The sequence below is a fragment of the Rhinoraja longicauda genome, chromosome 43 (assembly GCF_053455715.1).
Source record: "Rhinoraja longicauda isolate Sanriku21f chromosome 43, sRhiLon1.1, whole genome shotgun sequence".
Lineage (NCBI taxonomy): Eukaryota > Metazoa > Chordata > Chondrichthyes > Rajiformes > Arhynchobatidae > Rhinoraja > Rhinoraja longicauda.
Genome location: NC_135995.1, coordinates 9350035 through 9377227, shown reverse-complemented (window position 1 = coordinate 9377227; position 27193 = coordinate 9350035). Strand labels below are relative to the sequence as shown.

Sequence of the window (27193 nt, the reverse complement as noted above, 5' to 3'; positions counted from 1 at the left end):
AGGCAGATCGGAGCAAGAGGATATTGAGGTTAGCGGTAATTTGAGGTTGTTAAAGAGGAGGTAGAGGTGGGTGGTGGGGTCATCATGATCACAGTGAAAGGGGGCAGACACGAGGGGCCAGATGACCTGCCCCTGTTTCTATGAGTGGAGGGTGAGAGAGAGGGAGGGGTGGCTTGGACCATGGAAGGAAGCAGAGGTTGAATGATCGGGTGTTGGACAGAATGGGTGGAGACTTGTGGTTGTGGGGTCGTTGAAAGAGAGCGGATTCACGGGTGGATTTGAAGGGTGTGTACAACTAACACACTGATCTCATTGTGAACCAATATATGAACTTCACTGAGGGAGTTGACAATGTTCCGCGTGCAAGGCTGGTCCAGAAAGCGAAGGCAGGTGGGATCCAAGGCGAGCTGGTGAAATGGATCCACAAGTGGCTTGGTGGTTGGAGGTAGAAGGTAGCGGTAGAAGGATGATTTTTCTGCTTGGAGGTCTGTGGCTTGTGGTGTGTAGCAGAGATCGGCGCTGCAACCTTTGCTGTTTATGTTATATGATCATGGCTTGGATGTGAATGTGGGAGGTATGATTAGTAAGTTTGTGGAGGAAGCAAAAATTGTGGATAGCGGGGAAGGTTGTCAAAGTCTGCAGCAGGATGCAGGGTAATTATCTAAACCTTATTCGGATGCAGGGAAATCAATTCACGAGAGTGCTGGTTTATATAGAAAGCAAGGAATTTGAAAGTGGATCTGAGATTTAGGTTTTACTGGAACAAGTGGACCAGATGGGCCCAAACCTCTCCTGCATTGGTACAGCACCCTCTCCTCCCTCCCTCTCCCCGTCCCTCCATTCCATCCCCCTCAACCCCACTTTTTAAAAAATATAACACCGATTTCAATGAAACTTCTCCCATTAGCACCAAAAGGATGACGCTGAGTAAGGTGGGCTTAAAATCGTCACGCTATCGTGTACCGTTTTGGCTGTAGTTCAGGAACAAACAAACAAGATTTACACTGAGAGCGGGTGATATCTGGAACATGTTATAGAGCAGGGGGTGGAATGAGATATCATCACTATATTTGAGGCACTTAAGTAGGTGAGGTGCAGAAGAATGCCGATGTAATGTGGGCAAATAGATTAGTGTAGCTGGGAAAAAATGGTCAGGGTCGGACTCTGTAATGTACAACCATGGCTCTCAGGTCCAAGAGCACTGAATGACTGAGTCTCCACAGCCACTGGTGCAGGGTCGTTCCCCAATCTCTGCGTGCAGTAATGTCTCCTTATCTCTGTCCTGCATGGTGTAGCCCACATTCTGAGAGGGTGCCAGCTCTCTAGAGATCCCTCAGACAGGGGAACCATCCTCCCTGCATCCAGCCCACTGAGCCCTGTAAAAACTCTGTGTTTCACTGAGATCTCCTCTAATACACCTGAACTCTCGAGTAAACAGGCCTAGTCCACTCAATCTCACCGCGCACTGCAAAATCAGTGTCCCAGAGACAGGTATTGTCAATCTTTGCCGCATTCAACTCTGTGTAAGGATTATCATGCTGTAGGTATGAAAAAACTAAAGATCACAAGAAAATAGCAGGAGTAGCCTCCACTCCTCAGACCGGCTCCGCCATTCAATGTGATCCTGACTGATCTAAGATGGCACCAATTCCTGTTCTATGTGAGTTCTCCATAACCGCCAATTTCTCGATCCTTCAAATATCCATCTGTGTTCACTTTGCCTATTGCCAATAATCTGACCTATCACTACCTCCTGGGGCAGAACATCTCGGATGTTCACTGCTGTTTATGTTATATTTCTAAGGCTTGGATGTGAATGTAGGAGGTATGATTAGCAATTTGACAGCAGCAACCTCTGTCGTCGGCTGATCAGGAAGGATGGAACGTATGGAATCCAGGGTAGATAGAGAATGGGTAAACATGTGGCCGGAAGGTGGGAGGTAGAGTTGTTTTTCAGACTGGAGGCCTGTCGCAAGTGGTGTACCACAATACTCAATGCTGAGTCCACTGTTGGTCCCTATTTAAACAAATGATTAGATAAATGACGTGTATGTGGGTGGCATGTCTAGCAGGTTTGTGGATGAAACTAATATTCATGAGACATCATGGAGAGTGAAGAAGGTTGTCTAAGATTAAACTGGTCAAAATGAACTGGGCCAACAGACTGAGGAATGGGAGATGTAGTCTTCTAAACTTCGAGGGCATCGGTTTAAGTTCTGAAGGGAAAGTCTAAAATGTTCTTCAACGGCAACGTTTTCAGGCACTGGGTGGCAGAGAGCTAGCTGCCATAGGAGGTGTTAGAGGCGAATACAATTTCTATCGGCAATGTTTGCATCTGTGTTACTAAAAGGCGTTTCAATCGGCAAGGCACCGTCTGTCACTGTGAGTGCTTTATCTTCATCACTAACCCTGCAAGTATTTAGCAGTTGGTGATAAACTGAGCCTCAACAATTTCTTTGAGCTGATACACACAAACATGCAGTATTTCAGTCAAGAGCATATCATAGAAACATAGAAACATAGAAAATAGGTGCAGGAGTAGGCCATTCGGCCCTTCGAGCCTGTACGCACCGCCATTCAATATGATCATGGCTGATCATCCAGCTCAGTAGCCCGTACCTGCCTTCTCTCCATACCCCCTGATCCCTTTAGCAAAAAGGGCCACATCTAACTCCCTCTTAAATATAGCCAATGAACTGGCCTCAACTACCTTCTGTGGCAGAGAATTCCACAGACTCACCACTCTCTGTGTGAAGAAATGTTTTTTCATCTCGGTCCTAAAAGACTTCCCCCTTATCCTTAAGCCATGACCCCTGGTTCTGGACTCCCCCAACATCGGGAACAATCTTCCCGCATCTAGCCTCTCCAACCCCTTAAGAATTTTGAATGTTTCTATAAGATCCCCCCTCAGTCTTCTAAATTCCAGCGAATACAAGCCCAGTCTATCCAGTCTTTCCTCATATGAAAGTCCCGCCTTCCCAGGGATCAATCTGGTGAACCTTCTCTGTACTCCCTCTAAGGCAAGAACGTCTTTCCTCAGGTTAGGAGACCAAAACTGCACACAATACTCCAGGTGCGGTCTCACCAAGGCCCTGTACAACTGCAACAGAACCTCCCTGCTCCTAAACTCAAATCCTCTTGCTATGAATGCCAACATACCATTGGCTTTCTTCACTGCCTGCTGCACCTGCATGCTTGCTTTCAATAACTGGTGCACCATGACACCCAGGTCACGTTGCATCTCCCCTTCTCCCAATCGGTCACCATTCAGGTAATACTCTGCTTTCCTGTTCTTGCCGCCAAAGTGGATAACCTCACATTTATCCACATTATATTGCATCTGCCATGCATTTGCCCACTCGCCTAATCTATCCAAGTCACTCTGCAGCCTCCTAGCATCCTCCTCGCAGCTAACACTGCCACCCAGCTTCGTCTCATCCGCAAACTTAGAGATGTTGCATTCAATTCCCTCGTCCAAATCATTAATATACACCGTAAATAACTGGGATCCCAGCACTGAGCCTTGCGGTACCCCACTAGTCACTGCCTGCCATTCCGAAAAGGACCCGTTTATTCCTACTCTTTGCTTCCTGTCCGCCAACCAATTTTCTATCCACCTCAACACTGAACCCTCAATACCGTGTGCTTTAAGTTTGTACACCAATCTCCTATGTGGGACCTTGTCGAAGGCCTTCTGGAAGTCCAGATATAACACATCGACTGGTTCTCCCTTATCCACTCTACTAGTTACATCCTCGAAAAATTCTATAAGATTCGTCAGTCATGATTTGCCTTTGGTAAATCCATGCTGACTTTGTCCGATGATTTCACCACTTTCCAAATGTGATGCTATCACATCTTTAATAACTGACTCTAGCATTTTCCCCACTACCGATGTTAGGCTAACTGGTCTATAATTCCCCGTTTTCTCTCTCCCTCCCTTTTTAAAAAGTAGGGGTACATTAGCTACCCTCCAGTCCTCAGGAACTACTCCAGAATCTAAAGAGTTTTGAAAAATTATCACTAATGCATCCACTATTTCTGAGGCTACTTCCTTAAGCACTCTGGGATGCAGCCTATCTGGCCCTGGGGATTTATCTGCCATTAATCCATTTAATTACCTAACACCACTTCCCGACTAACCTGGATTTCCCTCAGTTCCTCCATCTCATTAGACTCCCGGTCCCCCGCTATTTCCGGCAGACGGTTTATGTCTTCCTTAGTGAAGACAGAACCAAAGTATTTGTTCAATTGGTCTACCATCTCCTTGTTCCCTATGATCAATTCACCTGTTTTTGAATGCAAGGGACCTACATTTGTCTTAACTAATCATTTTCTCTTGACATATCTATAAAAGCTTTTGCAGTCAGTTTTTATGTTCCTTGCCAGTTTTCCCTCATAATCTATATTTCCTTTCCTAATTAAGCCCTTTGTCCTCCTCTGCTGGACTCTGAATTTCTCCCAGTCCTTGGTATGCTACTTTTTCTGGCTAATCTGTATGCTTCATCTTTTGTTTTAATACTATCCTTGATTTCCCTTGTTAGCCACGGATGCACTACCTTTCCTGGTTTGTTCTTTTGCCAAACTGGGATGAACACTTGTTGTAGTTCATCCATGCGACCTTTAAATGCCTTCCATTGTATGTCGACCGTCAACCCTTTCAGCACCAATCGCCAGTCTATCTTGGACAATTCACGCCTCATACCCTCAAAGTTACCTTTTTTTAAGTTCAGAACACTTGTTTCTGTATTGACTTTGTCACTCTCCATCCTAATGAAGAACTCTACCATATTATGATCACTCTTGCCCAAGGGGCCTCGCACAACAAGACTGCTAACTAACCCTTCCTCATTACTCAATACCCAGTCTAGAATGGCCTGTTCTCTCGTTGGTTCCTCGACATGTTGGTTTAGAAAACCATCTCTCAAACATTCCAAGAAATCCTCTTCCTCAGCATTGGTTCACCCAATCTATATGTAGATTGAAGTCACCTATTATAACTGCTGCACCTTTAGTGCACGCATTTCTAATTTCCTGCTTGATGCTATCCCCAACCTCACTACTGCTGTTAGGTGGCCTGTACACAACTCCCACTAGCGTTTTCTGCCCCTTGGTGTTTCGCAGCTCTACCCATATCGATTCCACTTCCTCCAAGCTAATGTCCTTCCTTTCCACTGCTTTAATCTCCTCTCTAACCAGTAATGCTACCCCACCTCCTTTTCCTTTCTGTCTATCCCGCCTGAATATAGAATATCCCTGGATGTTGAGCTCCCAGCCTTGGTCACCCTGGAGCCATGTCTCCGTAATCCCAACTATATCATAATCATTAATAACTATCTCCACATTTAATTCATCCACCTTATTACGTATACTCCTTGCATTGAGACACAAAGCCTTCAGGCTTGTTTTTACAACTCTCTTACCCCTTATACAATTATGTTGAAAAGTGGCCCTTTTTGATTTTTGCCCTGCCACTTTTACTTTTCACCTTGCTACCTGTTGCTTCTACCCTAATTTTACACCCCTCTGTCTCTCTGCTCCTGCTCCCACCCCCCCTGCCACATTAGTTTAAATCCTCCCCGACAGCACTAGCGAACACTCCTCCTAGGACATTGGTTCCATTCCAGCTCAGATGCAGACCTACCTCCTCTTCCTCCCAGCTTCATCCTGCAAGAAATAAAACACAAATCTGAGCAGACTGAGACGGGACATCCACATCCCAACAACAGGAGTTTCACACAAATCACAACAAGCCCCAGAAATGTTCCATTGCCCAGCATTTATTGTCATCGTCACAGAGACAAATATTGGATATTGCCCGAGAGATCCTACAAGTGTATTAACAGCAAAATAATAACTAGGGGGATAATAGGTTCCTTTAAGAGCAAAGGGATCATTAGGATAGGATAGGTCCCCTTAAGTGCTGGCGACCTCAAGGCATGTTAAGGTGGGTAAATCACAGAAATTGATGAAGTGTATCCGAGAGCAAGCCTTCAACAGATCGGTTTAACGCTGCATAATTCTTTCCCACTAAAGGGGAACATAGGACAAACTTTCCACGTGATCTTTTGATTTCCTGGAGATTTTCCATCTTTTCAGGGAAATATCAAACATTCGCTATCTCAGTGACAGGATCACAGTAACTCATCCCAAGGAGACTGCAGGCAGTGCCGAGATCCCGCAGATTATACGGGAGGCCATTTAGTTTGGGAACAACAGCAGCACAGCTCTGGAACAGACAGAGCATTTACCCAGTTCTCAATTAGTGGCAAATGCAGCATTTATCTCAGAAATATCCCCCACCATTTTGTGACTGTGCACTTTCACTTCGCCAAACTGGAGTGTCACCTCTCACCTTCAGAAACACCACACTGTTCTTTTGATCCATCTGTTGCTGCAACTTTAAGAGATCCTCCTCAATGGAATTTAAATTCTCTTCAATCTCTTCAAGTTTTTTCTCCATTGTATTTAGAATCTTCTTCTCTTCCTCCCGGATATCTGCCAGTAGGCGCTGCTCTTTCCCAGTGAGAATCTGGTGCAGTTCAGCAAACTGGGATGTGATCTTGGACTGAAGGTTGTGTGACTGTTCCTGTGAAATGAAAGGGGAAGATCAATATTTCATGTCACTGATTGTGTATTCTCACGACCTTGACCGTAACATTTGTCCTGTGCATTTTTATTTGCTTTGACAATTCAATAGTTTGTCAAAATGCTTCTGAAATGTCGAGAGGGTAATCTTATTACCCATTAATCCTCTACCCCTCAATACAATACCCTGCTTTCCTTTTCATCTGCCCTTTAATTCCTATTTATCCGTCCACCACCCACTTTCCCAGGGATAATTTTACAGTCCCCGATTGACCATTGAACCAGCGTGTATTGGGGACGTGGAAGGAATCCGACGCGGTCACAGGGAAAAGGCGTGAACCACACGGGCAGCGCCCGAGGTCTGGATCGAACCGTCACCAGAACTAGGAGACAGCAGCACTATTTGTGTCACTGCGCTGCCCTGTTATTACACACGTCACAGGGATAAAACCTGCACAAGATCAGGAAATCGAAACTTAAAAGCCTCACCAGAACTCCAGAAATCTTCTCTTTCTGTTGCTGCTCCATTTGCTGGATCTCTGATTTATCTTTTGTGAGAGACTGGATGGAAGATTTCACCTGATCCTGGAATTGTGTTTGGGAATCAGAAAATTAAATGGTTGAACAGTAAAAATGGAATTAAACAATGATGCGATTAAAATCGGTTTGCTTTTACCTTGTGGTTTTCAACAGCTTCTTTAACCGGCATGAAGCTGTGAGACTTGTGTTCCCGCCCAGCTGCACAAATCACACAGATCAGCTTCTTATCAGTTTCACAAAACAGCTTCAGTTCTTCCTGATGTTCCTCGCAGTGAAGTTTACTTTCCTTCTCTGTCCGATTCAGGCTCAGTGTTCGAGCTTTCTCAGCCAGTCTCGCCAAGGCCCGATTCACTTTGAGGGCGCGGTCTGTAAACTCCTCTCTACATTCCGGGCAGGAGTTTCTCTCCTCCCTGTCCCAACTCTGTGTGATACAGGAGCGGCAGAAGTTGTGCCCACAGTCCAGTGTAACCGGATCGGTGAAGAATTCCAGGCAGATGGGACAAACTATCTCCTCCGTTAAACTCTCGACCGGGTCTTTCGCAGCCATTGTAACTCCGCAACTTCCTGGTTCAAAACGCGTTCCCTTTGGCGCAGCTGCTGAACCCTTGCAGTATCGGGGCACGGCTGAGGGGAGGCGGAGTTCAGCCCCGTCAATCACAGCCCTGACCAGTAAGTGGATGCTATTTGAAACAAGCTGCCTGTAAATTTCATTCCCTTAAACTAAATACATCAGTGTTTCCCATCGTGAATTGTTCATTATATTAGGCTGCACAATGATATTATATCCACAGCAAACACTGTTATTTCATTTAACAGTCTCATGTGCAAACTTGTCGTATGTTGAAAGGCTGGAGCGATTGGGCTTGTATACACTGGTATTTATAAGGATGAGGGGGGATCTTATTGAAACATATAAGGTAATTAGGGGATTGGACACATTAGAGGCAGGAAACATGTTCCCAATGTTGGGGGAGTCCAGAACAAGGGGCCAAAGTTTAAGAATAAGGGGTAGGCCATTTGGAACGGAGATTAGGAAGAACTTTTTCAGTCAGAGAGTGGTGAAGGTGTGGAATTCTCTGCCTCAGAGGGCAGTGGAGGCCAGTTCGTTGGATGCTTTCAAAAGAGAGCTGGATAGAGCTCTTAAGGAGAGCTCTTAAGGATATATTTCCCCGCAGCGGCGAACCAGGTCCCGCCGCACGAGGCAGCAGGCGCCCCCGCGCCGCCCCCCTTCCCTCTCGGCTCTGATTTTTGCACAGTGGGGGTAAATTTCAAGGGTCATGTTTTATCACACAGGGTGGTGGGTGCCTGGAACGTGCTGCTGGAGTGGTGGCATTGCATAGTCTGATCTGGGCTGAAGGGACTGATGTAGTTCTTTGTGGCCATCAACTAAACCGACAGGTTCATTATAGCTCCCATTCCCAGCTCTGCCCCCACAACCATTAGGTTGTTGGACCGACCTGCAGTGCCCGCGTTTGGCCCATATCCCTCCAAACCTGTCCTATCCATGTATCTGTCCAACTACTTCGTAAACGTTGTGATAGTCTCTGCCCAACTACCCCCTGCAGCAGCTCGTTCCATATACCCACCACCCATATTGTGTTACCCCTCAGTTTCCTATTAAATCTTTCCACCCTCACCTTAAACTTATGTCCTCTGGTTCTCGATTCCTCTACTCTTGGCAAGAGACTGTACATCTTCCAGATCTGTTCCTCTCGTGTTTTTTTAGTCCTCTCTAAGGTCACCCCTCATCCTCCTGCGCACCAAGGTAGAGAGTTCCAGCCTGCTCAACCTCTCCTGATAGCTCGAGCCCTTGAGTCCTGGCAACATCCTCGTAAAACCTCTTTCCCTCTGATTATGCGCACTCATTATTGCAATAACAGGACGTTGCATTGTCGATAACCCGCCGTTCATCACAGATGGGAATGTTTAGAATTGCACAACGCTCAGGTTTGTTGACTTCCCATCAGCGTCTGAAGCAATGGAAGCCTGATTGGGGCAGGCACTCCACCAGCAGGCGCAGTGGAGGACAAGCCCATGTCAGCATCAAACACGCTGATGTGGAAATGGTGAAGGGCATCAGGCTCCTTGGCGTAAATATCATCAACGATCTATGGCGGGCCAACCACACTGAAGACACAGCCAAGACGCCACACCAACACCTGTACTTCATCAGTGGACTGAGGCAATTCGGCATGTCGCCAAACATGTGGTCAGGACAAGACAGTCCGAGCTATAGGCAGAGATTGAGTAGGTTGGGACTCTATCCCTTGGAGTGCAGGAGGATGAAGGGTAACCTTATAGAGCTGTATAAGGTCATGGGAGGAATAGATTGGGTGAACAGTGTCTCTTGCCCAGAGTAGGCAATTCGAGGACTAGACGACTTAGGTTTAAGGTGAAGGGGAAAAGATTTAATAAGAACCTGAGCGGTAACTTTTTGGCACAATGTGTGGTGGATTTGTGGAACAAACTGCCAGAGGATGTGGTTGAGGCAGGGACTATCCCATGATTTAAGGAGCAGTTAGACAGGTACATGGATGGGCCAGGTTTGGAGGGATATGGACCAAAAGCTGGGACCAGTGTAGCTGGAACATGTTGGCTGCTGTCTCACTCTATCATTCTATTACTCTGGCAAACCTCCAAGATTCACCATAAAATGCGCACTGTCTGTTTGCGTCACAGCTTGGTTTGGGAAAAGAGCGCAAGAAATTTCAGAGAATTGTGGATGAGGCCCTGACCAGACGCCATCTGCACTTATTTATGTCTCGGAGAAGTAGACAACATAATCAAATACGTTCCCCCCCCGGCCATTCCCTATTCTCCCTGCTCTTGTTGGGCAGAAGGTACAGAACCTTGGAAGGGCGCACTGCCAGTCTCAGGAGCAGCCTCCTCCCCTCTGTTATCGAGCTTCTGAACGGTCTTTCCATCAGCTCGTCATTAGGTGTTGAAGGGTCATTTTTTGTGCTGCACTGATCTGTATCTTGTTTTCTCTGTTGCGCGGTAGTTGGAGGTTATTTTTCTGACGAGAGAGATGTTTACAGTGGACCTTACTTTACTTTAGACATACAGCATGGAAACAGGCCCATCGGTCACCAATTCACTCCTTTTCTAGAGAGATGCTGTCAGACCCGTTGAATTCCTGCAGCTTTTTGTGTCTGTCATCAATTCACACTTATTCTCTGTTGTCCCATTTTCCCATCTACTCCCCACACACTTGGGGCTTTTACAGAAGATCAATAAACATACAAACCGGGATGTCCTTTGATTGTGGGAGGAAACCAGAACACCCGGAGGAAATCCACGAGGCCACAAGGAGAACATGCAAACTTAGAACAGTCAGCAGCTGAGGTCAGGATCGATCCCGGTCCCTGGCCTTGAGGCAGCGGCTCTTCCCGCTGCTCCACAATACCTCAGAAATATTAAGCCTTCTCTTTCCAAATACCCCATACTGCCGCCAAGGCTTTCTGTTTTTTCTCTTGCCAGTTTATGGGCAGATTCACATTCCAATCGCCCATTGAACTGGAAAAACTAAAATAAAAACCCAGATGCTGAAAATCCAAAATGAAGACGTACAGTAACATGCAAGAAATACTCAGAAGGTTGGTTAGCGTTTGTAGAGAAAGAAACGGAATTAATGACTCAGGTTGAACACCATTCGTCATCAGTATTTGATTTGGAACGTAAGGTCTGTTTCACCTTGCTGTTGCTGCCTGACCTGCTGAGTATTTGGGCCAATTTTTGCTTCTATTGCACATTTTAAAGCCTCAACGTTTTAAGCCATGCATTTGGTTTGGGCTTCGGGTGTGGTAACAGGTGACAAAAGTCACTTATTAAACCAGATTCCCGCTGTTTCTGCAATTGTCAAAGTGAATTCTCAAAGTTACAGCTGGTCTGTGGTCGCACCGCGTGGCGTTGCTGCCATCTAGTGGCAGAACCAAGATGTGCAAACAGTCCTGTTCCCGATTAACAGAACACGGTTTGGTGCAGAGATACAGCACGGAAACAGGCCTTTCGGCCCCCCGAAGATAGACACAAAAAGCTGAAGTAGGTCAGCGGGTCAGGCAGCATCTCTGGTGAACAGGATTAGGAGACGTTTCGGGTCGAGACCCTTCTTCTGATTGGGAAAGTGAAACGAGATATATCGACAGTGGTACAAAGATTTTCAACAAATGAAAGAAAGATACGTGAACAAATAATGATGATAAAAGAAGCAGGCCATTGTTGGCTGTGAGCTCGGTGAAAACGAGTTACAGGCAATGAAACTCACCAGGACGACAGTGAAACTAGTACAACGACCAGGGTGGGGGAGGGACTGAATCCACGACCACCATCGATCACCCGTTCACACCAGTTCTATGTTATCCCACTTTCTCATCCACTCTCTATACATCAGGGGCTACTTCACAGGGGCCAACTAACCAACAAACCCGCACGTCTTTGGGATGTGGGAGAAAACCGGAGCAACTAGATGAAACAGAGATTAGCTTGGCATTGTACTGTTCCACGTTCTATGTGGGCCGAAGAGACTGTTCTAGTTCTACATGGCCATCAACACCGAGAGACCCATTGTATCTTCCACTCCCAACATTCATCTTTATTCTTCTGCCTTCAAGTAATTTCCGATTTAATTCCTCCCTCCTATTTACACCTCCAGAGTCAGACCTTTACCGCCCTCTTCCGAAGGACATCAACACCAATTCATTCACTCTGATATAACAGACTGTAGCTCTTGGAAATCCTCCTTCAGACCAAACAAGGGTCCCGACCCTGAAGCGTGATCTGTCCATTTCCATCCACAGATGCTGCCTGACCCGCTGAGTTACTCCAGCACTCTGTGAAACGTCACCTATCTACGTTCTCCACAGATGCTGCCTGACCCGCTGAGTTAATCCAGCACTCTGTGAAACGTCACCTATCCACGTTCTCCACAGATGCTGCCTGACCCGCTGAGTTACTCCAGCACTCTGTGAAACGTCACCTATCCATGTTCCCCACAGATGCTGCCTGACCCGCTGAGTTACTCCAGCACTCTGTGAAACGTCACCTATCCGTGTTCTCCACAGACGCTGCCCGACCCGCTGATTTACTCGACCACTATGTGAAACGTCACCTATCCGTGTTCTCCACAGATGCTGCCCGACCCGCTGAGTTACTCCAGCTCTCTGTGTGTCTTTTTCCTTTTGTAAACCCAGTATCCACGGATCCTCGCGTCTGCTGTTTGAAGAGATCTCTGTACCGTGACGCGGAGACGCGGAGAGAACTCAAACGCGGGTTATTTTGTTAAAGACTTTATTAAACGTCAAGTTAAAGGTGAAGAGTTACAAACGTGAGCGGAGCCACAGCGGGTGATGTGCGCGCCGGCGGGTCGCAGACTGGAGCCCGCGATGTTGTAATGAGGTGTTGCATTTTGTGACGTGGAACAAGGGCAGGACCCACACGGTGAACGGTAGTCCTCTGGGGAGTGTTGTAGAGCAGAGGGATCTAGGGGTTCAGGGGCATGGTTCCTTGAAGGTCGAGTCGCAGGTGGATAAGGCGGTCAAAAATGCTTTTGGCACATTGACCTTCATCAGTCAGAGTATTGAGGATGGAAGTCGGGAGGTCGTGTTGCAGTTTGGGGATTAAATGGGAGCCGTTCAGCGCCGACCTGTTGTCCACCGGGTTTCTGCCCCACAGCCCCTGAGCCCCGCTCCTGACGCCGGTCCCGGGACCCGACCCTTTTACACACCCGGAGCGGAACCGGAGCAGATTCTCAGCCACTTGTCTACATCCCAAGGCCCGAAGAAAGGATAAAGTTTCCCCGTGAATTTATTCCCAGTGAAGGTGTGGAGATGGGACTTGGTGGCCGCGTCGTAAAATGAAACTGTCCCGGACTCGTAACTGAGATAAACTCCCACCCTCCCGGGGATGGGACGGGCGGGGAGACGGGATGGAGGGGAGGTGAGTGCAACAAACTGGTCACCCCGCCCCCGCCTGATCCTCCAGACTCCAGTCTCCGGGGTCAGTGTGTCCCATCCCTCCCTCTCCACAGACTCTGCGGCGACTCCCAGACTCCAGTCCCCACTCCCCGCCACCTCCACCTCCCAGTAATGTCTCCCCGATGTGAACCCCTCCGATCCCAGCACACACGGCCAGACTGTAAACCTCTTCCCGGTGTCAGGGAGACTCCTCTCTGTCCCGGTCTGTCTCACCCTCTTCCGATCCTCAGACACCTCGAGCTGCGCATGCGCTGTTTCCACATCCAGGGTGACGGAGACTGGGGGGAGAAGCAGAGAATCAGAGAGTCCCCGGGGGGGGGGGGGGGGGGTCGGGGGGAGACTCGGGCAGCGCGGCCCCGGGACCGGGGGAGAGGCCGCTCGGCCTCAGGCACAGGCGGGCGGACAACTGAAACCCTGCCCGGGGTTTCACCCACGACCACATCGGGTGGACAACAGACATCTCCCCCGGAGTTTTTAATCCAGGGATGGAGAGGGGAATTTCGTGAGGTGGGGGAGGGTGGACGGGTGCGGAGAGCGAGGAGGATTGCGAGATTGCGCTGGTGAAGGAGAAACGAAGGGAGGGGGGGGGGGTACACACATATGGAGACAGATCGGAGCAAGAGGATATTGAGGTTAGCAGTAATTTGAGGAGTTTATAGAGGAGGTAGAGGTGGGTGGTGGGGTCATCATTCACAGTGAAAGGGAGCAGACACGAGGGGCCAGATGACCTGCCCCTGTTTCTATGAGTGGAGGGTGAGAGAGAGGGAGGGGTGGCTTGGACCATGGAAGGAAGCAGAGGTTGAATGATCGGGTGTTGGACAGAACGGGTGGAGACTTGTGGTTGTGGGGTCGATGAAAGAGAGCGGATTCACGGGTGGATTTGATGGGTGTGTACAACTAACACACTGATCTCATTGTAAACCAATATATGAACTTCACTGAGGGACTTGACAATGTTCCGCGTGCAAAGGCTGGTCCAGAAAGCGAAGGGAGGTGGGATCCAAGGCGAGCTGGTGAAATGGATCCACGTGGCTTGGCGGTGGGAGGTAGAAGGTAGCGGTAGAAGGATGATTTTTCTGCTTGGAGGTCTGTGGCTGATGGTGTGTAGCAGAGATCGGTGCTGCAACCTTTGCTGTTCATGTTATATGATCATGGCTTCGATGTGAATGTGGGAGGTGTGATTAGTAAGTTTGTGGAGGAAGCAAAAATTGTGGATCGTGGGGAAGGTTGTCAAAGTCTGCAGCAGGATGCAGGGTAATTATCTAAACCTTATTCTCCATGCAGGGATATCAAATCACGAGAGTGCAGGTTTATATTGAGAGCAAAGAATTTTAAAGTATATCTGAGATTTAGGTTTTAATGGACCCAGGAGATTGGCTGAGAAGCTGCTGGAACTGGGGCTTTGCACCCCTCTGTGTGCCTGGGTCCTGGACTTTCTCACCGCCAGGCCCCAAGTGGTCAGGATGGGGGAACACACATCAAGCTCCCTCACCCTGAACATAGGATCCCCCCAGGGTTGCGTCCTTAGCCCCCTACTGTACTCCCTGTACACACATGACTGTGGGGCCAGGTTCAGCTCAAACTCCATCATCAATTTTGCTGATGACACTGTGGTGGTGGGCCGGATCTCCGACAATGATGAGAAGGCCTACCGGGAGGAGGTGGCTGATCTGGCACTCTGGTCACTAAAGTCACTAATGTCACTAAAACTAAAGAGCTGATTATGGACTTTAGAAGGGCTCAACATCCAAGGACGTACACGCCACTGGAGATAAATGGGTCTACTGTGGATAGGGTGAGCAGTTTTAAATACTTGGGAGTCCACATCACACAGGATCTGACATGGGCAACGCACATTGCAGCACTGGTGGGTAAGGCAAAGCAGCGCCTTTACCACCTTAGACAGCTGAGGAAATTCAGAGTGTCTCTGAGAATCCTTCAGTGCTTCTATTCTGGGGCTGTAGAGCGCATCCTGTCCGGTAACATTACAGTCTGGTTTGGGAACAGCTCTGCCCAGGACAGGATGGCCCTGCAGAGAGTAGTGCGTTCGGCAGAACGCACCGTGGGAACTACACTCGCCCCCCTGCAGGACCTGTACATCAGGAGGTGTAGATCGAGAGCAAGCAAGATTATGAGGGACCTCTACCACCCCAGCAACGGACTGTTCCAGCTGCTACGGTCAGGCAAACACAGCAGAGATCGGCGCTGCAACCTTTGCTGTTTATGTTATATGATCATAGCTTGGATGTGAATGTGGGAGGTGTGATTAGTAAGTTTGGGGAGGAAGCAAAAATTGTGGATCGTGGGGAAGGTTGTCAAAGTCTGCAGCAGAATGCAGGGTAATTATCTAAACCTTATTCGCATGCAGGGATATCAAATCACAGGTTAGTCGGGAAGTGGTGTTAGGTAAATTAAATGGATTAAAGGCAGTTAAATCCCCAGGGCCTGATAAGCTGCATACCAGAGTGCTTAAGGAAGTAGCCTCAGAAATAGTGGATGCATTAGTGATAATTTTTCAAAACTCTTTAGATTCTGGAGTAGTTCCTGAGGACTGGAGGGTAGCTAATGTAACCCCACTTTTTAAAAAGGGAGGGAGAGAGAAAACGGGGAATTATAGACCAGTTAGCCTAACATCGGTAGTGGGGAAAATGCTAGAGTCAGTTATTAAAGATGTGATAGCATTACATTTGGAAAGTGGTGAAATCATCGGACAAAGTCAGCATGGATTTACCAAAGGCAAATCATGTCTGACGAATCTTATAGAATTTTTCGAGGATGTAACTAGTAGAGTGGATAAGGGAGAACCAGTCGATGTGTTATATCTGGACTTTCAGAAGGTCTTCGACAAGGTCCCACATAGGAGATTGGTGTACAAACTTAAAGCACACGGTATTGAGGGTTCAGTGTTGAGGTAGATAGAAAATTGGTTGGCGGACAGGAAGCAAAGAGTAGGAATAAACGGGTCCTTTTCGGAATGGCAGGCAGTGACTGGTGGGGTACCGCAAGGCTCAGTGCTGGGACCCCAGTTATTTACAGTGTATATTAATGATTTGGACGAGGGAATTGAATGCAACATCTCTAAGTTTGCGGATGACACGAAGCTGGGTGGCAGTGTTAGCTGCGAGGAGGATGCTAGGAGGCTGCAGAGTGACTTGGATAGATTAGGCGAGTGGGCAAATGCATGGCAGATGCAATATAATGTGGATAAATGTGAGGTTATCCACTTTGGCGGCAAGAACAGGAAAGCAGAGTATTACCTGAATGGTGACCGATTGGGAGAAGGGGAGATGCAACGTGACCTGGGTGTCATGGTGCACCTGTCATTGAAAGCAAGCATGCAGGTGCAGCAGGCAGTGAAGAAAGCGAATGGTATGTTGGCATTCATAGCAAGAGGATTTGAGTTTAGGAGCAGGGAGGTTCTGCTGCAGTTGTACAGGGCCTTGGTGAGACCGCACCTGGAGTATTGTGTGCAGTTTTGGTCTCCTAACCTGAGGAAAGACGTTCTTTCCTTAGAGGGAGTACAGAGAAGGTTCACCAGATTGATCCCTGGGATGGCGGGACTTACATATGAGGAAAGACTAGATAGACTGGGCTTGTACTCGCTGGAATTTAGAAGACTGAGGGGGGATCTTATGGAAACATATAAAATTCTTAAGGGGTTGGAGAGGCTAGATACGGGAAGATTGTTCCCGATGTTGGGGGAGTCCAGAACCAGGGGTCACAGCTTAAGGATAAGGGGGAAGTCTTTTAGGACCGAGATGAGAAAACATTTCTTCACACAGAGAGTGGTGAGTCTGTGGAATTCTCTGCCACAGAAGGTAGTTGAGGCCAGTTCATTGGCTATATTTAAGAGGGAATTAGATGTGGCCCTTTTTGCTAAAGGGATCAGGGGGTATGGAGAGAAGGCAGGTACAGGCTACTGAGCTGAATGATCAGCCATGATCATATTGAATGGCGGTGCAGGCTCGAAGGGCCGAATGGCCTACTCCTGCACCTATTTTCTATGTTTCTATGTTTCTATGAGAGTGCAGGTTTCTATTGAGAGCAAAGAATTTTAAAGTATATCTGAGATTTAGGTTTTACTAGACCAAGTGGACCCGCTGGGCCCAACTTCTCCTGCATTGGTGCAGCACCTTCTCCTCCCCCCTCCCTCCCTCACTCCCCCCCCCCCTCTCTCCCTCCATCTACCCTACCTCCCTAGGAGATAGGTTTAAGCTTTAAAATGTGGAATAACTTAAAAATTATAACACCGATTTCAATGAAACTTCTTCCATTAGCACCAAAGGGATGACGGTGAGTAAGGTGGGCTTAAAATCGTCATGCTATCGTGTACCGTTTTCGCTCTAGTTCCAGAACAAACAAACAAACGAGAGGTTTAGTACATAGATTTACACTGAGAGTGGGTGATATCTGGAACATGCTACAGAGGAGGTGGTGGAGTGAGATATAATCAATATATTGGAGGTACTTAAATAGGTGAGGTGCAGAAGAATGCCGATGGAATGTGGGCAAATCGATTCGTATAGCTGGACAAAAGATGGTCATGGACACGATGGGCCGAAGGGCCAGACTCTGTAATGTACAACCATTGCTCTCAGCTCCAAGAGCACTGAATGACTGAGTCTCCACAGCCACCGGTGCAGGGTCGTTCCCCAGCCTCTGCATGCAGTAATGTCTCCTTATCTCTGTGCTACATGGTGCAGCCCACATTCTGAGAGAGTGCCCGCTCTCTAGACCCCTCTGACAGGGGAACCATCCTCCCTGCATCCAGCCCACTGAGCCCTGTAATAACTCTGTGTTTCACTGAGATCTCCTCTAATACACCCAAACACTCGAGTACACAGGCCTGGTCTAGTCAATCTCACCCCGCACAGCAAACTCATTGTCCCAGGGACAAGTATTGTTAATCTTTGCTGCATTCCCTCTGTTGTCAAGTATGTCAATTTATCGGTACACAGGAGGAAAGGAACACAAGAAAACAGGAGCAGGATTAGGACCCACTCCTCAGGCTTGTCCCTCCATTGAATGTGATCGTGGCTGATCTAAGCTGGCACCAATTCCTCTTCTGTGTGAGTTCCCCATAATCTTATATTTTCGATCTATCAAATATTTATTTGTAGCCAAATTGCACGTATCCAACATCTCAGCTTTTTACCATCACCCTGGGCACAACATGCCAGATATTCACTGCCCTCCGAGAGATGCAACTTCTACACACCGCATGGGAGGCCGCTCTGGAAGGTTGGATCTCATGGAATCCGGGGTGAACTAGCGGATGTAACACAACATTACCTGAAGGTCGCAGAGGATGTTGGTAGAGGGTTGTTTTTCAGACTGGAGACAGAGCCCACTGTTGTTCCTTATTTATATACACGATTGGGTGTGTATGTAGGCTGCACGGTTCGTCAGTTTGCAGATGGAAGTAAAATTGGTGACATTGTGGAGAGTGAAGAATGTTACCTGAGAGTAAATGTGATCCCTGTGAACTGGGCCAATGGGCTCAGGAACGGCAGGTGGGATTTATTCATGTGAAGGTGAGGCGATGCACTTTGCTGAGACAAACCAGGGCAGGACATACACAGTAAACGGGGAGCTTTATAGAACGGAAAGATGTCGGGGTGCAGGTACACAGTGCCATGGAAGATGCAACGGTGACAGGCAGGGAGGTGTAGAATGTGTTTGTTGCTCATGCTTTCACAGGTCAGGATATTAAATACAGCGTTTGACACAATGAGGTTGTGTGTAAATTGGAGAGGGTGCAAAAGGGTTTACGCCAATTTCATCAGGTCTGAAGGGAGACGTTGGACAGGCAGGAACATTTGTCTTTGGAGCCCATCAGGGTGCTTTAACAGTTGTGTATAAGATCTATATAAGGTGCACAGATGAGGTGAATAGCCACAGTATTTTAGCCAAAGGTAGGAGAGTCTAAACCTCGAGTGCATCAGTTCAAGGTGAGAGTGGAAACAGTAAAAAGGAGCAGTTTTTTCAGTCAATGCGTTGTGTAAGTATGGAACGAACTGACAGAGGAAATGGTGGAGGGAGGTACAATGACGACCATTTACAGACAGTTGGGTGGATACGTGGATAAGAAAGACTTGGAAGAATATGTGTCAAACTCAGGCAGGTGGGACAAGTTCGGTTGGGCAACTTGGTTGGCATGGTCGTGTCGAGTCAAAGGGCCTGTTTCTGTGTGACACAGCTCTCTGACTTTGTGATGCTTTTCTGCAGCTATGTTTGGTGGTAGATCAAATCTTCAATTTCCCTTCAGTCCAAAATACCATTAATGCTTGCATCTACGCATTACTTAAAGATGTCAGAAACAAGAACAATGGAAAAGGTATAAGCTTTACCTTGCTTGATGGCATCAGATGCTTCTGCCAATACCGTGTTGTACAAAAAAGGAGTTTCAAACTTTTCAAGCAGCAAGTGACCATCTACCACCAACTGTGGTTTGGCTTCAACACCAACTCTGCAAATATTTAACAGCTGGTTATAAACTGAGCGTTAGAAATATATTGGGCTGTTCAACAAAACAATAGACAATATACAATATGTGCAGCAGGAGGCCATTCGGCCCTTCGAGCCAGAACCTCCATTCAATGTGATCATGGCTGATCATTCTCAATCAGTACCCCTTTCCTGCCTTCTCCCCATACTCCCTGACTCCACTATCCTTAAGAGCTCTATCTAGCTCTCACTTGAATGCATCCAGAGAACTGTCCTCCACTGCCTTCTGAGGCAGAGAATCCCACAGATTTACAACTCTCTGACTGAAAAAGACTCCCCTCACCTCCGTTCTAAATGGCCTACCCTTATTCTTAAACTGTGGCCCCTAGTTCTGGACTCCCCCAACATTGGGAACATGTTTCCTGCCTCTAACGTGTCCAACCCCTTAATAATCTTATATGTTTCAATAAGATCCCCTCTCATCCTTCTAAATTCCAGTATATACAAGCCTAGTCGCTCTAGTCTTTCAACATATGACAGCCTCAAGCTCATCCACTTTATTTTTTATACTTCGCGCATTTAAATACAACACTTTACCTTCGGTATTCACCTCCCCTCTCACACCTGTTACAATTTTCCCTGACCTTGCTCTCTTATCCCATCTAGAACTTCCCTTCCCATTTATTCAAGAGTCCTTTACAGTTTCTCATGTATTTGCTTCCCCTTTAACTCCATCTTCATATTCCCAATTTGTCAACCCCTCCCCCTCACTACTCAGTTTAAAGCCACACATGCAGCACCAGCAAACCTGCCTGCCAGAATGTTGGTCCCCCTGCTGTTAAGGTGCAATGTTACAATGAGGTGCAATGTTACAATGAGGTGCAATGTTACAATGAGGTGCAATGTTACAATAAGGTGCAATGTTACAATAAGGTGCAATGTTACCAAACCTTACAATGTTTCCGTCAAGAGAATGTCCTACCTTCGCTTGCGACCAGCTTCCTCCTGAAAGAAATAAAACACAAATCTCAATTGACTGAGATGGACCGTCCTATTCCCGACAGCGGGAATTTCTCCACATTTCCACAACTCTCTGATAATTCCCATTCCCCAACTCTTATCACCGCTGTCATGCAGATAGAAAGCGAACATTACCATCGAGACGTAGAACGAAGGGGGAAAGCATAAGGAATGTTTATGTTTATGTTCACTAGACAAGGTTTACTCAAATATTAAGAAGGGTTTCAGGTCAGCACCACTACCACACCTGGGGCATACAGATCACCTGTCCATATTCCTAACTCCAGCATACACCCCACTCAGGAGGAAAGCTCCAGTCACCATAAAGACTGTTAAGACATGGCCTGAAGGAGCTTCCTCGCAGCTGCAGGATTGCTTCGAAAGGACCAACTGGGATATTTTTGAGGATCATGACTTGGAGGAGTACATATCAACTGTACTTTGCTACATCAAAAACTGTGTTGACAATGTCACCGTCGACAAACGCATCCGGTTGTATCCCAATCAAAAACCCTGGATGACAAAGGATGTCAGGTCTCTCCTCAAGGACCGTAACACCGCCTTCAGGTCTAGTGATAGAGCTCTATACAGTGCTGCTAGAACCAACCTGAAGAGAGGCATCAAGGATGCCAAAGCGTCCTACAAGAGGAAGATTGAGGACCACTTTTCCAACAATGACCCACGGCGGGTATGGCAAGGCATCCAGCACATCACCAACTACAAGACCAGCAACCGCACGACTGCCGACGGCGACGCCTCGCTGGCAGAGGAACTTAACTGTTTCTTTGCTCGTTTCGAGGTGAAAGCTACAGTGGCAGACATAACACCCTCTCCAGCACCTGACAGCAACACCTTCATTGTGCAGGAGTATGATGTTAAGCGCGTGCTCAGAGCAGTGAATCCCAGGAAAGCTGCAGGCCCCGATGGTGTGACGGGCAGAGTGCTGAGGGAATGTGCAGACCAATTATCTGAGGTCTTCACAAAAATCTTCAACCTGTCCCTTTTAAAATCCACCATCCCTCCCTGCCTGAAGTCCGCCACAATCATCCCACTGCCGAAAAAGTCTGTCATCAGCGGTCTTAACGACTACCGTCCGGTAGCACTCACACCGGTCATCACAAAGTGCTTCGAGAGACTGGTCCTGCAGCACATCAAAGCCAGCCTCCCACCCACCTTCGACCCACACCAGTTTGCCTACAGAGCAAATAGGTCTACAGGGGATGCCATCGACACTGCTCTTCACACTGCACTGACCCACCTTGAACACCAGGGGAGCTATGTGAGGATGCTCTTCCTCGACTTCAGCTCTGCCTTTAACACGGTCATCCCGAGCAGACTGGTCACCAAACTTTCCGACCTTGGATTTTCCCAAACCATCTGCCAATGGATCAAGGACTTCCTGACCAACCGCCCCCAGACCGTCAAAATAGGCCCTCACCTCTCCTCCACCATTACACTGAGCACCGGCTCACCTCAGGGCTGTGTGTTGAGCCCCATCCTTTACTCCCTCTACACTCACGACTGCGCCCCCACCCATCCCACCAACACCATCATCAAGTTCGCGGATGACACGACTGTGGTTGGACTCATCTCAGAAGGAGATGAGACAGCCTATAGGGATGAAATCCAAAGGCTGGCAGCATGGTGTTCAGTGAACAATCTGTTCCTGAACTCCTCCAAAACAAAGGAACTTATAATTGACTTTAGAAAAACCAGTGGAAATTACGACCCACTCTACATCAATGGGGTCTGTGTGGAAAGGGTACCAGCTTTCAGGTTCCTGGGTACGCACATCGCAGAGGATCTTACCTGGTCTACCAACACCATCACCACAGTAAAGAAGGCACAGCAGAGACTCCACTTCCTGAGGATCCTCAGGAAAACCAACCTGCAGGAGAAGCTCATGTTGTCCTTCTATCGCTGCTCCATCGAGAGTGTGCTGGCATACTGTATAACCACATGGTATGCCAGCTGCTCAGAAAAGGACAGGAAGGCCCTTCAGAGGGTCATCACGACGGCCCAGAAGATCATCGGCTGCTCACTGCCCTCCCTGGAGCACCTGTTCAGACTACGCTGCCTCAGTAGAGCAGGCAAAATAATAAAAGATCCATCCCACCCCGGCCACCGTCTGTTTGTTCATCTGCCCTCTGGTCGACGTTTCAGGTCGATCAAATCCCGAACAAACAGACTTAAGAACAGTTTTTACCCCAGGGCCATACGAGAACTGAACACTACCTTTGCACTAGGCAACACCGTTAAAAAATCTTGTACTTAATATAATTGTATTTAATTGTATTTATGTATTTATTTGTTTTTGCATTTATTGCATATATGTTTGTACGCACCGTCAGGATTGGCTATTTTTTAATTTCGTTGTACTCGTTGCAATGACAATAAATGAATATTATTATTATTATTATTATTATTATGAGAATTACGCCATAACTGAGAGGATGGAACTCAATGCAAAGACTGGGCAGGTTGTGGGAGTTTATCTGGGGAAGGTGTCAGGAATGATGAAATAAGATTTAAGTTTATCGGTGGATTTAAATGGGTGAGGATGAAATAATATCTCTAATCGATGGGAGAGCAAAAATCAAACCTGAAATGTAACGTGGTCTTCAATAAATACTGAAAGGAATGCAGTCATGAGAACATGGACCTCACTTGCATTGGAGGGACTGAAGCCAACAGCAGAGATAAATTTAAGGGCGAGCAGGATGTTGAGTGGAACAGAAATCTTGACTGGATAGGATGGGCCAAATGGCCAGTCTATGATGTAGAATGGGATGTCATTCTATGGTGAACAAAGGTGGGTAAAACAAACCGAGCAAATTCCCCCAAGGTGACCGCCCACTGCTGATGGGAACCGGATGTAGATGATCAATCTGCTGTGTGCGCCACGTTCTAGATTTCAATGTTAATCCCCATCATGTGGTTATGGCTGATCTCGCCCAGGACTCAACTCCTCCACTTTGTCCCATTCCCTTTCATTTCATTTCCTGGAATTTTCAAAAATGTATCTTCCTCTGGTATAAATACGTCTAACATGTTAATTCTCTCAGAGTCTCTGGGTTGGAGAGTTCCAGAGATTTACTGCCCTCTGTCCATTCGTGGTCCTTGAGATCAGATATAGGATCACCCGTCGTAGTTCTGAACTCCACAGAATACAAACACCTCTCTACATTCCAGCCAGGCAGTCCTGAGATCCCATAGATTATGCGGGAGGCCAATTAGTTTGGGAACAACTACAACTGGAACAGATGAAACATTTACCCAGTTCTGAATTACTGGTAAAGGCAGCATTTATTTCAGAAACATCCCCCACCATTTTGTGACTGTGCACTTTCACTTCGCCAGACTGTAGTGTAACCCCTCACCTTCAGAAACACCACATTGTCCTTTTGATCCATCTGCTGCTGCAACTTAAAGAGTTCCTCCTGAATGGAATTTAAATTCACTTCAATTTCTCGAAGATTTTTCTCCATTGCATTTAGAATCCTCTTCTCGTCCTCCCGGATATCTGTCAGTCCTCGCTGCTCTTTCTCAGTGAGAATCTGGTGCAGTTCAGCAAACTGGGATTTGATCTTAGACTGAAGGTTGTGTGACTGTTCCTGTGAAATGAAAGGTGAAGATCAATATTTCATCAATATCTCAAAGTGTGGAGTCATGCATTTTGGTGGTAGGAATAAAGGCATAGATCAATAGTAAGGAAAGCAAACTCTGTGCCAGCATTTATTCAAGAGGGCTTGTATACAAAAGCAGGGATGTGATGTTGAGGCTCCATAAGGCGCTGGTAAGGCCGCATTTGTAATATTGTGAGCAATTTTGGGCACCATATCTGTGGAAAGATGTGCTGGCTCTGGAGAGGGTCCAGAGGAGGTTTACAAGAATGATCCCAGGAATGAGTGGGTTAACCTATGATGAGCGTTTGTTAGCACTGGGCCAGTACTCGCTGGGGTTTCAGAGAATGAGGGGGACCTAATTAAAACATACAGAATAGTGAAAGGCTTGGATAGAGTGGTTGTGGAGAGGATGTTTCCACTAGTGGGAGAATCCAGGACTCAAAGTCATAGCCTCAGAATTAAAGGACGCTAATTTAGGAAGATGAAGAGAAATTTCTTTGGTCAGAGGGTGGTGAATCTGTGGATTTTTTTTGCCACAGAAGGCTATGGATATTTTTATGGCAAAGATAGATTCTTGATTAGTACAGGTTTCAGAGATTATGGTGAGAAGGCAGGAGAATGGGGTAAGGAGGGAGAGATAGGTCAGCCATTATTGAATGGCGGCGTAGATGCGATGGGCGAAATGGCCTAATTCTACTCCTATTCCTTATGACTTTAATTCCCTGATGCCTATTCCTTTTCACGTACCCATTAATTCTCATTCATCCGCCCACAACCCACCTCCGCAGGAATAATTTACAGTCACCGATTGACCTTTGAACCAGCATGTATTGGGCACCAAAGATACTAGAGGAGCAAGATAGACCACCCGACACGTAAAACCGTAGTTGGTCATGGGTACATTTCAGCCCCATTTTAGTAAACAGATTCTGTGTGCCAGACTGGGCTGTGTTCACAACTCTCTGCGATTTGTTCGTATATAAAATGTTTGCAAACAATTATTTTTGTTCTTCTTCTTGGATAAGTTGATGGTTGACACCTATGACTATTTCTTGACGAGTTGCTGCTTCATGATCTTTAAAATTTGGATGTTACTGATTGAATATTTGCACTAGAGATCCACTCTATCTGTATCAGGCCAATTGATCATATTTAATGAACTGTTCTTCTTTGCTTTCTCTGTTAATTTTATTTTCACCTCCACGAGCTGTATCTCTTTTTGCTTTATTTTAGAAAGTCATGGAAGCAGAGATTTGGCATTTGCAAACAATAGAACTCGACTGTATCCACAATATAATCGAAAAGACATTTAACTTTATAATTAGAGCCAAGAAAATTTGAATTGGTGAATTGATTAGTTAAAAATCCTTGACAGCCACTAAAATGACCAATGTGATGTGGTACAGAGCACGAATCCAATTCAAATAGACACAGTGGTGGAGTCAGGGCTGTCTTAACGCATGGGCCTGATGGGCACTTGCCCGGGGGCACCACGAGCATAGGGGCCCCATGCTGATCTGTGTATGTTAAGTGACTTGCAATAAATAAATACTACTTTAAAAATGTAGGTTCAATAAGTGTTTTTTTCGCAACATTTTCGGTCACTAAGTGCTTCTCACAGCGATCTGTAAGTGCTTTTCGCAACAATGTAGCACCCTAAGTCCATCGTTAAGTGCTTTTCGGTAAGTGCTTTTCGCCGACACGACAGGGGGGGGGGGGCTGGTAGGGAAAGGGGGGTGGGGGAGAGTAACGGTAGGGGCCCCAGTACACTGCTTTGCCCGGGGGCCCATAATGCTGTAAAAATGGCCCTGGGTGGAGTAAGTCACCGGGTCAGGCAGCATCTCTGGAGAAAAAGGATGGGTGATGTTTCATGTTGGGACCCTTCTTCAGACAAAGGAGGGAAGGTGAAGAAGGTTAAATTTAAATATGAATTTTTTACAGGTTGTAGGATTGTGGGTAAGTATCGTGTCAATGCCTGTAACTCATTTTTCACAAAACTGAGGGTTAGCACTATATTGCACCGACCCCCTCAATTATATGTTAAATTCAAATCTAAACTATGGTGGTAATGTACATTATTCATAACTAAAGCTAGCACTTCTGTATAAGTGTAGGTATGTATGCATTACATTTTATTACACTAATGTAGAATGAAAATAATGGAAAAATGGAGATAAGACTTTTCTTTGCCTTCCATCACAGTGAGGGTGTGCCTGGAGCAATCACTGTGATGGCTGTTTGTGTTAAAATTGTAATTGTGTGTCTTGTGTTCTTTATTGTTTACTGACGGACCCTGACGTGAGAGGACGCTGGCGCTATTTGTTCGCCGCTTCTCCGTCAGGACAGTTCGTTTGTTTGTTTTTATGTCTTGACTGTTTTTGTAAAGCGTCTTTGAGCATTTGGAAAAGCGCGATAAAAAATAAATGTTTATTATTATTATTATAAATATCTTAATATGTGTTCATAGTTATTTTATTCACAATATTAGGATTTCTGGAAATAAGTTTGATGTCACTGATTGCGAATGTGTACGGGAAGGCCCTAATGAAATGTATGTGAGAGAACAGTGATCATGATAGAGAGAACCATGCGCTGAGAAGTGTGTGAATGACTGATTTTATGTTTGTATATATATTTGTATATATTGGGTACAGAGAAAAAGAGAGAGAGAGAGAGATTGAAAGTAAAAAGGTTGCTAAACAAATAATTAGAGGAAATCACTAGAAAGTAACTAGACATATATCTATGTATATATATATACCATAAAGGTTGAATCCTTTATGGTTTATGTACATCATTTGAAAAATAAGATGAAAAGAGAAATAGAGCGTTGCTTTAAATCAAAGTTGCTTCTGATCCAGGAGAAGGAACTTTGAGATCTATTTATCTCCATCTTGCCTCTCACACACAAACAAACACACATTCATATCTATACATATATATATAAGTTAAATTTGTGCTGAGTGTGTGTTTGGGCAATACAAGGGAAACTACACAAAA

General features: G+C 46.5%; 2 protein-coding genes across 2 annotated transcripts in view; both read right to left on the bottom strand.

Annotated features, from left to right (window-relative positions):
* Positions 1-23678, bottom strand: part of LOC144612114 (zinc-binding protein A33-like) — a 49150-nt gene extending 25472 nt beyond the window's left edge. The window contains exons 1-2 of the mRNA XM_078431671.1: positions 23665-23678; positions 19451-19569 (exon numbers count right to left, since the gene is read on the bottom strand). Coding sequence (XP_078287797.1) covers positions 19451-19569; positions 23665-23678 — 133 coding nt within the window. The remainder of the gene's footprint in view (positions 1-19450; positions 19570-23664) is intronic.
* LOC144612229 (E3 ubiquitin-protein ligase TRIM39-like) overlaps positions 1-27193 on the bottom strand; it is a 194580-nt gene that overhangs the window by 102901 nt on the left and 64486 nt on the right. The gene's annotated exons all lie outside the window — the stretch shown is intronic.